Genomic DNA, 15,577 nt, shown 5'->3' with positions numbered 1-15,577 from the left:
TGTGTTTCTACTTGCGATGAGTTTCCCCCGCTTTGGGGATCATGGAAGAAGAAAAGTCACTCACCCCCTGCTGTGGTACAGCCCCTTCTTGTCACCCTAAGGCTGTACCAGGACACAATAGATGTTTGTTTGTTTGTTTGTGATACTCTTAATGTTTGTATAATTGTTTAGTTTTCTTTCTAACTGCTTTGCTCATTTGCTGCCTTGGGTCAACTTTGGGAGGAAGGGCGAGAGAGAAGTTTAAAATAATAATTTTCAGATTTTGCAAAGGCTCCATCACAAATGCTGCAAGAGGGGCTGTTAACTGCAAGTCAGGGAAAAAACACCCTTTATTCAAGGTTTATAATTGCTACATGTCAGGCCCTGAGTGCAGATCTCTACAGGCAGCGCTAGAAGACAACGATCAGGGCTAGAGAAGACTCTAGATCTGAGACTAGATGGCGGCTGCAGAGATGTTCTGCTGAAAGAATCACAACAGATAAAGGAAAGCAATTTTCCACACAGGGCAAAGTTAAACGGCGGAACTCAATGCTGCAGGAAGCAGCGACAGCCAACTTAGATGGCTTTTAAGAAGGATTGGACTAATTCATGAAGGAGAGGGCTATCGATGGCTGCTCTGTCTCCAGCCAGTCTCTTCACATGTTCCTATGGAACCTCCCAGTCCAGGGGCACTCTATCTGGCTCCCCAGGTTTTTTGGGCTATTTGGCCACTGCGAGAACAGGACGCTGGACTGGGCGGGCCATTGGCCTGATCCAACAGACCCTTCTTACGTTATTTTAATGCTCTGACAAACGGTCCTGCCTCCCCCCACGAGCTTGAAAAGGCAAAATGCCACCCCACGCTTTCCATTTTCACTAAAAGTCCGGTTTGGGGGAAGGAAGTGTCTTTGCAAGAAGTCCATGTTAAATTGGGTAACCTGATTTTGCAGTACGTGATTGAAACCTGCAAAAAAACCCCAAAGGCAATCTGGAAGTTCCCTTTTTATTAGGGCTGGGCGGTATCCAGTAACATTGTGATATATCAGCAGCTTAAATACCTCCGTATACTGATAAAACACAATGTCTGGAATGCATCTCGGCTGCTTCTTCCTCCCTATCTCAAATTGTCTGAAATCGGCATCTCGATCTAACGCCAAACTGGTTTCAGACCAACCCAGCTCTACCATGTGTGTAAAATCATACATTTTTGTTTTCTTTACCCTACAAAGCTGCCTCCATCTGCCCCGAATTGCAATGGGCCGGAAAAAGATCCAGATTAGTCGGATTTTGGACCAAAGGAATCGGCAGGTAAGCACTTTTTAAGAAACAAAAACGAAAACCAGTTACAAAGAGGGCTGTGGAGACTGGACCAAGGAGAGGAAGCCTCCGCCCCAAGGTCTGAATGTGGGCCCCCAAAGCTCTCTGCCCGGCCCTCGTGAATCTCCTTAGGCCACACCTCCTCCCATGGCCACACCCCCTCTGCCAGCAGGGCTTCTTCACCTGCAGCTCCTGCATTGTGTGGGGTCGGGATGGATGACCCCTGGGTGTCCCATTCGACTCTGCGGTTCCGCCACTCTCCCCTTCCAGGTCACGTTCACCAAGAGGAAGTTTGGGCTCATGAAGAAGGCGTATGAGCTCAGCGTCCTGTGCGACTGCAAGATCGCCCTCATCATCTTCAACAGCGCCAACCGGCTCTTCCAGTACGCCAGCACAGACATGGACAAAGTGCTTCTCAAATACACAGAGTATAGTGAGCCCCATGAAAGCCGGACCAACGCCGACATCCTGGAGGTAAAATGCATGTTTACCTATTCGCTTTTCATGGAATCCTAGAATTGCAGAGCTGCAAGGGGCCCCCAGGGGTCATCTAGTCCAACCCCCTGCAACGCAGGAATTTGAAAGTTGTTCTAAATGTTTTTCTGCTGTTGTGTTTTAATGCTATAGCCCACCCTGCGTGCTGTGTTCACTAGCACCATCCACTTCAATGCACCCTTTCCCCAAAATATATGCATTTTTGCAAACCTCGGCTGGGGTTGGGGTTTTGTACCATTCCGGAAAGGCCAAATTTGGTATGTTTTGGCTTTAAATGCAAACTGAACCGCTCACATTCCCTAGACTTAGTAGAGAAAACAAACTGAGATATTGGAACGTTGCCAAAAAGCGACGTTCTGGGCACCTTTTCACTTTATATCTCTTTGCATTTAATATATTACGTTCTAACCTTGGAGGTCTGTTGGAGGGGCCCCTTCATATTTACTTAAGTGTCCATTGATTAAAGCACTGCAAAAAATCAAATAACAGCAATATTGTGCATGCCATTCTATTGAGATACTTTTCCTGTTCTTGCTGACTTATCCTTCTTGCACATTTGTGGGATGTGAACATCGTTTGCAATTGGGGTCAGTATTATTTATGGGGAGGATTGGGTGTTTCTAAGGGGGGGGGCGCGGTGGGATTGTTGCTGATTATTTGCCCCCCAACCCCAACCCTCCTGTCTGTCGCCTGCACTCCGTAGACCCTGAAAAGAAAGGGCTTGGGTATTGAAGGTCCCGACCTGGATCTGGAAGAAACTCTGGAGCCAGCGAGGAAACTGAGGCGACTCGGCGAGGGTGTGGACCTCACTCTGGCCCAACCCAAGCTCTGTGTGAGTAACAGCTTTTAGGGAGAGAACGGGCACAGGATTCAGACCATTGATATTGCCGACACTATCAGGTGCCTTCTGGGTTTCAGGCAACAGGCAATTCCATCTCTGCCTGGAAATTTAAAAGCATTTCTGAACCACTACATGCTTTAAATACTAGGTACTAAGTTATACTCAGAGTAGAGCCCTTGAAATCAATAGACGTCCATTCATCAGTTGCTTCATTTTACTCTATTCCCCATCATGCATAAACCACTTGATTGTAAAGACAAACGCTAAGCGGTTTACAGAAGCAAAGCGAAACATTAAAATGACCCCAAGCAAGAGGCTTCTAAACTCAGGGTCAAAAAAAGAGGTCGGAATGGGCCAATATATATGTGGACCGGAGCAAGTGGCTTTTCTTCTTTAAGCCTTCAAAGTTCTTAACCCAGCTCAAGGTTGTCCTCTGAACCAGCCGGATTTTAAATGAGAATCAATCACAGCCAGTGCATTATTTGAAAAATAAGACTTCAGGGCCACCTGGCCCCAAAATGGCAAGTAGACTTTCTGTTTTGGCAACTGCAGCCTTGGTTTGAAGAGTCATTTGGCCCCCAGCTTATATATCTGAGTTTCTAACAGTGCATGCAACAGTATTTATGGGTTTGTAAAAGCTGGACAATGCCTGGCTCCTTAAACCCAGAGCGCAGACTCCCTTGGCCTCCAGAGCTGGCTGGTTGCAGGTGGGAGAACACCCCATCCGCATATTCTCCGGGTTCCGAGTTCAAGAGGCAGCCACAGTTCTCAGCACCACACCTTTCCTTGGTTAAAGCTCTTTGTTGCTCCATCTTCCTTGCAGTCTGCACCTTCCCTCTCCAGCCTGGAAGGGGGGTCGATGAGGACTCCCCCCTCTGGGAGCGAAGGTGGGGCAGCCGGCCCCCGGGAGTCCCCTCACCACCAGAGCCACCTGCCAGCCCTCCCCAAGCACGCCACCCCTCCAGTGCGGTCTCCAACGCCCCTGGGAGCAGGTATGTTGCGACCGCAGCAAGAGACCTTCATTGGGGTCCGAAACTCACCTGGGCGCACCAGGACCTGGGTTCGAATTCTCACTCAACCAGGAATCTCACGGGTTGGTTGTTGTTGGGATTGAAGGAGAGAGAGAACTATGTAAGACACCTTCAGCTCTGTGGAGGGAAAAGGGGAGATATGAATGCAATAAACCGACAAACAAACATTTCTAAATGTTTTAAACAGCTGTTCAGCTGTTTTCACTAATGGTCTTGCTGTTTTTGTTTTGCACACTGCTTCAAGTTGCTGGGGTTTTTTTATTTTTATTTTATTCTGTGAACTGCCCTGAGATCTTTTGCTGAAGGGCAATATGTTGTTGTTGTTGTTTTTAGTTAATTAAAATCAAGCAGCACATAAATTCCATGAGATAAAAAAAGAATGTGGATCATGTGCTTCGATTTATTTTATTTTATTTTATTTTATTTTATTTTATTTTATTTTATTTTATTTTATTTTATTTTATTTTAGCTAATTTCAATTATTTCCCCCCAATATTTTAAATTGTTGTTCTTCCTGGTCTTTTCTTATTCTTTTTGTAAACTGTTCATTTAGAAATAAATTAAAAAATTGTCCAGTAGCACCTTAGAGACCAACTAAGTTTGTTCTGGGTATAAGCTTTCATGTGCATGCACACTTCTTCAGATACACATGCTCATTTAGAGTTCCTTTTCACAACCAAGCAGTATATGATTTTTTATAAAATAAATAAAAAATGAAGCATGAAGGTTCTTGGAACTGGGAGCCCCTCACCTGTCTGCTTTTCTGCCCCTGCAGGGATGGGCTACCCTCTCTTCTCCCACGGCAACCTGGGTCGGGCGTTGTCCAGCAAGCCCCCTCCTCCGCTTTACCTGGGGGCTGACCCCCGTCGAGGGGAAGGACCCCTGTCTGCTGGCAGGAGCCACGTGGTGTCGGCCGTGAGTAGATCGTGGCTCATGAAGCCCCCGTCTCCTGGGTGGGGCACTTTCTGGGGGTGCCAAGGCTGGGCATCTGCCTGCAGTGGGGCGGGGGAGAGGCAAGATAAGAATAATAGAATCGTAGAATTGGAAGGGACCCCGAGGGTCATCTAGTCCAACCCCCTGAAATGCAGGAGTCTCAGCTGAAGCATCCAGGACAGATGGCCACCCAATCTCCGCTGAAAATCCCCAAGGAGAGTCCACAACCTCCCGAGGGAGTGTGTTGCGCTGTCGAACAGCTCTTACTGTCAGAAAATTCTTTCTGATGTTTAGTCAGAATCTCCTTTCATGTGACTTGAAGCCATGGGTTCAAGTCCTACCCTCTAGAGCAGGAGAAAACAAGCTTGCTCCCTCCTCTTAGTCTCCTTCAACTGTTCCTCATCAGGCTTGGTTTCATCATCTTGGTCACCCTCGTCTGCACACCTTCCAGCTGGTCAGCGTCCTTCTTAAACTGACCTGCCCAGAACTGGACACAGGACTCCAGGTGTGATCTGACCAAGGCAGAATAGAGTGGGACTGTTACTCCCCTTGATCTGGTCGCTAGACTACTGTGGATTCATCACCCTTTTGACAAGTGCAAACTCTTACATTTGTTCCTATTGACAAGCAAGGGGGCCACCACCTAATGAGTGCAGCCATTCAACATTTTCCACCTAGCCTCGCATTGTGTACACTAAGCTTCTCGTCCTCAGTCAATCAAAATCAAAATGTTTATTCGGCTTTACGCGCATCATGAAACACAACACAACAAAACAATTCCAATAAAACAGCGGACTCGTACAAGCCACAAGTAGTATAACACAGTTCACAACTCACAAGGACAAATATCAGCCATTCATAAGAAAAGTTTAAGATTAAGATTAAAATTTAAAAAAAATTGCACTACGCTAAAATCAATATCTGATGTCGTTATAATTCCACACTGCACGTCCTCATGATTCCACACTGCACGGGGTCAGACTAGATGACCCTCAGGTCCCTTCCAGCTCTACGGTTTTAGGGCCCTCGTACTTACGGGACCGCCTCTCCTGGTCTGCCCCTCAGAGGACCTTAAGATCCATGAATAATCACAGTTTAGAGGTCCCGGGCCCTAAGGAAGTCAGACTATCCTCCACCAGGGCCAGGGCCTTCTCAGTGATGGCTCCGACCTGGTGGAATGCTCTGTCCCAGGAGACTAGGGCCCTGCAGGATTGAATTTCCTTCCGCCGGGCCCTGTAAGACAGAGCTATTCCACCTGGCTTTCAATTTGAACTTAGCCTGAATTTTTATTCCCCTTCCTTCCCTCCCCCTCTTTTTATGAAGATTCCCCGCTCTGGGATCCCACAGCTAATTCTCCCCTGGTCTCCTCGCTGGCCCAAATAGGACTAATTTTGCCAGCTAGCCCTGGGGATCATCTAATGTTTATTGGGTGGATTTCCCCCCTAAATTGATTTTTGAATTCTGAATTTATTGTTATTCACGTTTTATACTGTATTTTATGCTGTTTTTTGTTGCATCAATTAAGTGTTTTAAATTTGTTGTTAGCCGCCCTGAGCCCGGTTTTCTGAACCTGGAAGGGCGGGGTATAAATAAAATTTTACTATTATTATTATTATTATTATTATTATTACGACTGATTTAATCTGAAGCTAGGAAATTGTGTGCCTGGTGTTTCAGGCAGGGGGTGTTCCCAGCCCTGCCTGGAAGGGCAGGTTCCACCCCACTGTTCTATGGTCCTTTCCCCAGTGGGGGACTTTGGTCTAACATTTCAGTGGTGCTATGTGAGAGCCCTGCAGTCCCTGCTCCAACTTTGACTGGCGTGACCACTGAGTGGCACACTCCTGTGACCCTGGATTATCTCCCTGCACAGCGTTCCTTGTACCCTGGACTTCAGAGCACGAGTCCCGCCTTGTCTGCAGGAAGCACCGCTCTCTCAGGGCACGGGCTGCCAGGCTACTACTCCCTCTCCTCTAGCCACCCAGGTATGCTTCTGGTCAGCCGATCAGGCGTCATCTTGCTGAGGGTACTAGGGTGGGAACTGTGGAACTCCTGTCCTCAGGCCCAGACCTGTCCCCTGGTGAGCTGCTGGGAACTGTAGTTTGCCACCTCCTTCCTGAGCCCTGTTGGGGTGCAGAGCAGGGTAAAGGTAAAGGGACCCCTGACCATTAGCTCCAGTTGTGACCGACTCTGGGGTTGTGGCACTCATCTCGCTTCATTGGCCAAGGGAGCCGGCATACAGCTTCCAGGTCATGTGGCCAGCATGACTAAGCCGCTTCTGGCGAACCAGAGCAGCGCACAGAAACGCCATTTACCTTCCCACCGGAGCGGTACCTATTTATCTACTTGCACTTTGACATGCTTTCGAACTGCTAGGTTGGCAGGAGCAGGGACTGAGCAATGGGAGCTCACCTCGTCGCGGGGATTCGAACCGCCGACCTTCTGATCGGCAAGTCCTAGGCTCTGTGGTTTAACCCACAGTGCCACCCACATCCCTGCAGAGTAGAGTAAGCTGCCTTAAATCTCTCACCCCGCTAGCTCAGTATTGCTGACACAGACTGGCAGCATCACTCTGGGGTTTCAGATCTCCCCAGCCTCACCTGAAGAGATTGCCAGAAACAGAATCCAGGACTGTGTGCAAAGCCACTGAACTGCAACTCTTCCCTTAAAAGTTCCTAGTGCTCATTGTTCTAAATCATGGGTAGGCAAACTAAGGCCCGGGGGCTGGATCCGGCCCAATCGCCTTCTCAATCTGGCCCACGGACAGTCCAGGAATCAGTGTGTTTTTACATGAGTAGAATGTGTCCTTTTATTTAAAATGCATCTCTGGGTTATTTGTGGGGCATAGGAATCCGTTCATATTTCCCCAAAAAAAATATAGTCCAGCCCCCCCCCCCACAAGGTCTGATGGATGGTGGACCGACCCCCTGCTGAAAAAGTTAATTGATCCCTGTTCTAAATAAAGGCTGGAATGGAGGGAGAGGGAGAGGAAGGAAGGAAGGAAGGAAGATTCAGAGCAAATTTGGAGAAAGGGGTTGGCCTGTAATTGTGGATAGAATGGAGAAAACTCTATTCCAAAAGTTTTTAACATGGGGGAATCCCCCACCAAGCAGGAATAAACAAACTCAACTTTCCTTAGCCCTCCCAACATAAAGGGGAAAGGGAGGGATTACTTTTTGCCAGCCTGACTGCTAATGACCAAAATCAAGATCTTCTTTTACCAGCCACTCAATATTCTCCGTGGAGCGGCTGCATTATGTAAAACGTTTGAATGCTGAATGTGTTAAGTGTATGTCTAGAGTCAATGGATAAAACAAACTCCATTAGATGTTCTACTGGATGGATTTGGATTTGTTTAAAAACCAGTAAAAGACCCTCCAAGTGTCCCTGTTTTCCAGGGATGGTCCTGGATTGACAGAAGCAATCCTGGTTTCTGATTTGATCCTGGAATGTCCCACTTTTCCTTAGGACATCCCTATTTCCAATGGCAAAATGTTGGAGGCAATGGTAGGATGTCCCCATTATCCTCGGAGAAATGTTGGTGGGTATGGAACAGGGCACCTGTATTTTCATCAGATAAATGTTGGAGAATGCCCCTATTTTAATTGGATAAATGTTGGAGTGTATGCAATAAAAATTGGGTTAAAAAAAAAAAAGATTTCAGAGCAGATAATAGGAAGAGCCTTATTCCCACATTTTGTAGTTAGACTGTGGAACTCCCTGCCACAGGAGGCAATGATGGGCACCAAGCTGAATGGCTTTAAAAGAGGATTGGACAGATTCATGGATGGGGAGAGAGCTACTGAGAGCTAATAGCCACAATGGCAATGCTCTGCCCCCCATGGCAGCGACGTTTCTGAACCCCAGTTGCTGGAAACCTCAAAGGAGAATGCTCAGGTGCTCAAGCCCCGGTTGTGTGTTTTCCTTTGGAGGCCCTGGCCGGCTGCTGTGAGGACAGGGTGCCAGGGCACTTCTGGTTGAAATTGTAATTGAATTGAAATGCTTTATTGTCACTTGTACAGCTTGTATACATTGAGATTCACAAGCAACCCCACTCAGCTCTCTTAGTCTTAATTCCCCTCGTTTACTGGCACACGCCCACCAAACCTGAAAGTCAGTTGCCCTGTTGTTATCTTTTCATTCAGCAGCCTAACAGCCCACAGATAGAAGCTGTTCTTCACCCTGTTGGTCCGACTAATCGTGCTTCTATATCTTCTGCCCGACTAATCATGCTTCTATATCTTTTGCCCGACTAATCGTGCTTCTATATCTTCTGCCCGACTAATCATGCTTCTATATCTTCTGCCCGAGGGCAGGAGATTAAGAAAGTGCCGGCCAGGGTGTGAATCATCCCTGAGAATTTTCCTCACTCTCCTGAGGCAACGTTCTTCCGCTATTTCATCCAGCGGATTCACGGACAGCCCATAATATCTTGTGCTGTATTCACCACCCTCTGTAGGCACTTCCTATCAGTTGATGTCAAACCAGCGTACCACACCATGATGCAGTAGGAAAGGACACTTTCTATTGTGGACCGGTAGAAGGAGATCATCAAATGTTGATTGACATCGTTCTGGTGGTCTTAAGGAGAGAAAGGCAGGGGTGCGCAGCAGCAGCAGCCCGCAGCCCAAAATGTTATCCCCTCCGCTAGCCCACAGGAGGTTTCATGTCCCAGCTGAGATCACAGTTGCTTCCCTCGCGTCTCCAGAGACCCTCAAATCCTGACCGCCTTCTTCTTTCCCCAACATCTGTCCTGCAGAGTTTGCCCCTGGTGATGGACCTTCTTCGCACGCCTTCAGCCTGCAAGCGAGCGCAGTGTCCACTTGGCCACACCGAGAGATGTCTGTTGCCTCCCACCCAGCGCTGGGGTAAGAGAGAACTGGGGATGGGGGGGGGTCCTCAGCCTGGGAAAAAGGGCCTAGGCAGCGACCTACAACCTCCAAACATGCCTGGAAGTGCGAGTGTGTGTAACAGAGATACCCATATAAGCCGTGGGGTTGTAGCCTGCTGAAGAGTCATTTACTTCATTCATTTATTGAATATATTTATACATACTGCTACTCATAACAAGAAATCAGAATGCTGCCCTCGGCGATGTGTTTTTAAATTTCCTTTTTGTAACGTATATAAAGCAGAGAGAACGATGACAACAGCGAACAAAAATCAAGAGGGTGAAAGCAAAACGGTAAAATAGGCACGCAGGATGAGCACTGTTGTGTGTGGGTTATAGTAGCACTGTCTGAGTAAAGGATATTAGTGTTGACTGATCCTAGAATTATCGAGTTGGAAGGGACCCCCAGGGCCCATCCAGTCCAACCCCACTATGCAGCAGAGTCCCATATTTGACAGGCTCGCGGCAAACATTATCTTGAGAAATGATGTGTATGTCAGAAAGGAAAGCCCAGCCATGTGAAAGGAGGTTCTAGCCATGTTGAAATCTCAAATTGCGCCTCGTGTTCTCCATTCTAGCCAGTTCCCAGAGTGAGTGGCGCCAAGTGTCTAGCATATGATTTGGAGCTGTCTTCCATTGAGCTGCAATAGCTATTTGTTCCACCAAAATAATAGACAAGACCAGTCCTTTTCTCTCTCCCCTCCAATAGATTTGATTAAAGTTTGGAAAATATATATGCAAAGGTTAATATTAAACATCTGATACCTTTTTATCGAAGGTCAAAGAAAGTAATGTAAATAAAAACACAAACTCAAAGGAAAGGGGGGAGGAAAAGAGAGAGTTTTTTTGGGGGGGAGATGACTCTGCAATTCAGTGAGAAATTTAGGAATACCCCTGGACCAACGAAATATGGGAGTCTACCACAGGTAAATTTCTCAAAACGCCTCTGTGAGCCTGGATAGCTCATCTGCTTAGACCATGTTGCTGATAACAGCAAGGTTGCAGGTTCAATATCCGTAAGGGACAGCTGCACATTCCTGCATTGATGTCGGTTGGGCTAGATGACCCTCAGGATCCCTTCCAACTCTACAATTCTGATTCTATGATCTCAAGCATGCAAAAAACCAACCTCTCCGTTCCCTGTCAGTCAGACAGGAGTGCCCTCTTGGGCGAGGTTTTGCTGCCACCTTGTGGCACTTTTGTTCAATGATGCCTTTGGGTCTCAGGTTCTGCTTCTTAGAATCATAGAATCATAGAGTTGGAAGAGACCACAAGGGCCATCGAGTCCAACCCCCTGCCAAGCAGGAAACACCATCAGAGCACTCCTGACATATGGTTGTCAAGCCTCTGCTTAAAGACCTCCAAAGAAGGAGACTCCACCACACTCCTTGGCAGCAAATTCCACTGTCGAACAGCTCTTACTGTCAGGAAGTTCTTCCTAATGTTTAGGTGGAATCTTCTTTCTTGTAGTTTGGATCCATTGCTCCGTGTCCACTTCTCTGGAGCAGCAGAAAACAACCTTTCTCCCTCCTCTATGTGACATCCTTTTATATATTTGAACATGGCTATCATATCACCCCTTAACCTCCTCTTCTCCAGGCTAAACATGCCCAGCTCCCTTAGCCGTTCCTCATAAGGCATCGTTTCCAGGCCTTTGACCATTTTGGTTGCCCTCCTCTGGACACGTTCCAGTTTGTCAGTGTCCTTCTTGAACTGTGGTGCCCAGAACTGGACACAGTACTCCAGGTGAGGTCTGACCAGAGCAGAATACAGTGGCACTATTACTTCCCTTGATCTAGATGCTATACTCCTATGGATGCAGCCCAGAATTGCATGGGCTTTTTTAGCTGCCGTGTCACACTGTTGGCTCATGTCAAGTTTGTGGTCAACCAAGACTCCTAGATCCTTTTCACATGTACTGCTCTCAAGCCAGGTGTCACCCATCTTGTATTTGTGCCTCTCATTTTTTTTGCCCAAGTGCAATACTTTACATTTCTCCCTGTTAAAATTCATCTTGTTTGTTTTGGCCCAGTTCTCTAATCTGTCAAGGTCGTTTTGAAGTGTGATCCTGTCCCCTGGGATGTTAGCCACCCCTCCCAGTTTGGTGTCATCTGCAAATTTGATCAGGATGCCCTTGAGTCCATCATCCAAGTCGTTGATAAAGATGTTGAATAAGACCGGGCCCAAGACAGAACCCTGTGGCACCCCACTAGTCACTCTTCTCCAGGATGAAGAGGAACCATTTATGAGCACCCTTTGGGTTCGGTCAGTCAGCCAGTTACAAATCCACTGAGTGGTAGCATAGTCAAGCTACCACTATTCTTCATCCTCATTTTCTAAGCTACCAGGAGGCACAAATCAGAGAGTCAGTTCTCAGCAACATCCCTTGAGATTTATGTGTGTCTTTGGAGCTATTTACGCGTTTGAGGATGGGAGCTGAAGTTGCAGGCTTGTGGGGGGGGGTGCATTTCTGCCCATGTGCTCTGATTAGAACCAAGAATGGAAACCAATCCTTTGCTGCCAGGCCCAATCGTCAGTGACCATTAGCCACAAAAGCTGCACGGGAGCCTCCAGGGGCAAGAGCAGTCTACCCCAGAACATACAATTCTTAAGGACCCGCAATCCAGAAAGCCAACAGAAGCAGTTCTTGGAAAACAGTTCTTTAAATCTGGAGACGATACAAGGTGTTATGCTTGTCTTCCAAATAAGAATGTTAGGCACCACTATCGTTTTCCCCTCTCTTTTCTTGTATTCCCTGCAGAGCAATGGGTCGAATCGGCGATCAGCCTGCGCTCGTCTCTGGCTCACCTCCCCTGCGCCCGCCCATCAGTGTCAAGTCCGAACGGGCTTCCCCGACGGCCCCGTGTGCCTCGACTGGCCCCCAGGCCTCTCAGTGCGCCCGCCCTTCGCTCGCTGATGTCCCCATGGACCTACACTCCCGAGACGACTATGTCAAGGCTTACCATTACTCTCTCCTCCTCTCCCGCCCTCTGGCAGACGAGCAGAGGCACCCCGGCGTCCCCACACGTCGCCCACAACCTGCCATGGATGAGTGGCAGAGATAGTGGCATGCTCAGCGTGTTCACATCTACTGATGGAGCCAGGGAGGGAGCATCTGCCTGCATGTGGTTGTGTGAATGTGCGAGAGCAGACTTGCTGTGGCCTTGAGCGTTCACAGGGAGTTTTCTCCGAGGATTTGGGGGAGCAAATTATCCCAACTTTGGGGGAGCAGGCTAGTTTCTCACACGCACAAAATGAAAACAGTGCCAGTGGGTTGTTTAGCCAATGATATTCTACACAGAGTAGACCCATTGGCATTAATACAAATAAGTAATTCATGTCATTTAATTGCAAGGGGTTTCAGCCAATGTTAGTCCTCCTCAGAACAGATCCTTTGAAATGAATCGATATGCATAGCTGTTAACGTTTCCCTTTTTTTAAAGGGAAATTCCCTTATTCTGAATAGGATTCCTCGCAAGAAAATGGAAAAGTTGACAGCTATGTGATATGGCTCACTTTGTTCTATTAATTGCAGGGGTTGACTCTGAGTAGGAAGTCATTGGATGAAACCCAGTGGATTTACTCTGAGTAGCCTGGACATTTTGCCTCTTATCTCAGCTCCGGCAAACGTTAGAAATGTGCTCCCAATTTTAAAATGAAAGCTGGGGATTTGGAGGTTACAGCTCAAGGGGGGGCATCACTTCCCCTCCTTGCCCACCCCTCGTGGGCACCCATAGGTGGGGCAATTTGGGAAAGCAACTGAAAGAAAAGATGGGATCGTTGTTTCCCCACTACCTGTTTCATCTAAATCTCCAGAGATTTGGGAGGAAAGTCCCCCCTCGAAAACAAATAAAAAGGGATTGACAGCAGATTTCAGGATTTATAAAAGCAAATTATTTCACCCCGTTGTGTATAAATCACTTGCAAATTACTGGCAGCAAGCTCTGGCGAGGTCCCCTGGCTTAGAAAAAGGGTTGAGAGGAAATCCACAAAGGGAAGGACTATCACTGGCAGCTAAATGGAACCTCACTGTGCAAGGGCAGTATACCTCAGAATACAATGGACGATGCCTTTGGTAAGTTTTCTTGTTTTTGAGATAAGAGGGAGAAGACCAGGGAGCTAGGAGGGGAATCCTCGAACCAGGGCCAGTTTGCAACACGGCGAAGAGATTGCACCCATCCCAAATGTAAATAAATAAATGACTGAACATGTAAATCTTGAACATTGCAGGTGTGTCCTGCATTTGAGTCCGTGGATGTAGTAAATAAACAAATAAATGTCTTGTGCTGTGGGAAGAAACACAGGTAAGCCCCACCCCACATAATCACATGACGCAGCAGGCAAACACTATTTGGATGGCAATTCCAGTCAACTTGTGGGTGGGCAGCCCCCTCAAATATTTTATGGGGGATTGTTGAAGGGACCTCGGCCCCTAGGAGTTGGCTCCTGTGCACAGAAGACAAAATCAGAATTGAATATTACCTTAACAGAACCGGGTAAAAAGTAGCAAAATGAGTTTCAACAGGGATAAATGTAAGGTTCTTCACTTAGGCTGGAAAAAAACAGATGCACAATATAAAATGGGGGACAGGTGGCTTGCGAGTTGTATAAGGGAAAAGGACCGAGGGATCTTGGTGGACCACCAGCTTAACATGAGTCAACTGGGTGATGCAGCAGCAAAAAAAGCTCACGCCATTCTAGGCTGCATCCACAGAAGTCTAGCGTCCAGGTCAAGGGAAATCATAGTCCCACTCTGTTCTGCCTTGGTCAGGTCACACCTGGAGTCCTGTGTCCATTTCTGGGCACCACGATTTAAGAAGGATCTTGACAAGCTGGAAGGTGTGCAGAGGAGGGAGACCAAGGTGATCAAGGGTTTGGAATTAAGCCTGCTTTCAAAAGAAGCGATGAACACCAAAAATGCATTTATTGAATATCTTGTTGTAAACCTCTTTGAGGTTTATTTAAAACAATAAAGAGGTGTGTAAATGTTATGAAATCAATTCCACCCCCTAAGGAAAAAAAATGGCTAGAAGGGGAATGCTTTGGGGGGGGGGGAAATAAACCTCGGGTGCACGCCTGGAGAAATGACAAAGAGGAGAGGGAATTTGACCAGCCAATTGCCTTGAATAATAGCAGGGCATCTCCTGTTTTCTAGAGAGGGTTTGCTGATTGCCATGCTATCATTAGCATATATGCAAATTGGGCCATTCCTAGACTGCACAATTCTTGGCTGGGGGTTGTTTGCGTGAAGTCTGGGTTTGCTATGGCAACCGGCGGGTTTTGAATAGAACCAAAGAGAGAGGTTCGCAGTCAAGGTAGTGTGTGTGTGTGTGTGTGTGTGTGTGTGTGTGTAAAAGAGGAACTGTGAGGTTGAAATCCTATTTGAAAAACAACTTCTGCATAAATGCACTACATCGAAGTTAAATCTTGCTATCAGTAATTCGTCTGTGGTTTTGTTTTTAATTTTAAATGATACCAAATCTGGAACATAAAAAGCTGGTTTCCATTCTGAGTCAGGCCATTGGTCCAGCTACCTTAGTATGGCCTGCACTGAATGGCAGCATCTCCTTGGAGCTGTGGAAGGGACTCTTTCCGCAGGCCGGCCTGGGGTTTCAAAAGTGGATTTCCCCCTAAAGATTAGGAAGGACTTCCTGCTAGTCCAATCTGTTCCACAGTAGAATGGAAGGTGGGGAACTCTCTGCTACTGGATATTTTTTAAGCAGAGGCTAAAGATTTCCTGAATCTGTGGTGGGTTGGACCCTTTGGGGATCCTTTAACCTTTCTTCTCCATTTCCAAATCTGATCCATTAAAACACCTACAATTAACCAGCCAGAGTGTCTTTAACCGGCAAACAGCCCTGATAGTTTTTTTAAAATTATCATTTGTTTTGTTTTTGTTACGGCTGAACTGAATGCAAAAGGAAAGTTGGCAGATTTGAGGGCTTTAAATATGATCAAACAATTTATATTGTCTACCAAAAAATGGGTGGAAGCCCTCTGGTACCATAACCGCTGAATACAATTGACATTTTGTTTTTAAAGAATATGTTGCTAGTCCACATTGTCAACATCTTAAGATAATGAACACAATGA

At 47.0% G+C, this 15,577-nt stretch overlaps 2 protein-coding genes across 4 annotated transcripts in view; one reads left to right on the top strand and one right to left on the bottom strand.

The window, feature by feature from the left end:
• MEF2B (myocyte enhancer factor 2B) overlaps positions 1–13,699 on the top strand; it is a 31,542-nt gene extending 17,843 nt beyond the window's left edge. For 2 of the 3 annotated variants that reach the window (XM_079960813.1, XM_079960812.1), the window contains exons 2-9: positions 1,209–1,287; positions 1,567–1,770; positions 2,495–2,623; positions 3,456–3,624; positions 4,439–4,578; positions 6,467–6,578; positions 9,353–9,461; positions 12,246–12,661. In XM_079960813.1, the coding sequence (XP_079816939.1) occupies positions 1,234–1,287; positions 1,567–1,770; positions 2,495–2,623; positions 3,456–3,624; positions 4,439–4,578; positions 6,467–6,578; positions 9,353–9,461; positions 12,246–12,549 (1,221 nt within the window). In that variant the 5' untranslated portion in view covers positions 1,209–1,233 and the 3' untranslated portion in view covers positions 12,550–12,661. Of the gene's footprint in view, positions 1–1,208; positions 1,288–1,566; positions 1,771–2,494; positions 2,624–3,455; positions 3,625–4,438; positions 4,579–6,466; positions 6,579–9,352; positions 9,462–12,245 lie in introns of all 3 variants that reach the window. The other variant, XM_079960814.1, reaches the window with a different exon arrangement.
• The window catches only part of NCAN (neurocan), a 250,113-nt gene that overhangs the window by 155,864 nt on the left and 78,672 nt on the right, over positions 1–15,577 (bottom strand). The window lies entirely within an intron of this gene.

The sequence above is a fragment of the Podarcis cretensis genome, assembly GCF_951804945.1.
Source record: "Podarcis cretensis genome assembly, chromosome: 18".
NCBI classification, from domain to species: Eukaryota; Metazoa; Chordata; class Lepidosauria; order Squamata; family Lacertidae; genus Podarcis; species Podarcis cretensis.
Note: the sequence above shows the minus strand (reverse complement) of the source record. Positions and strands in the feature narration are given on the sequence as shown.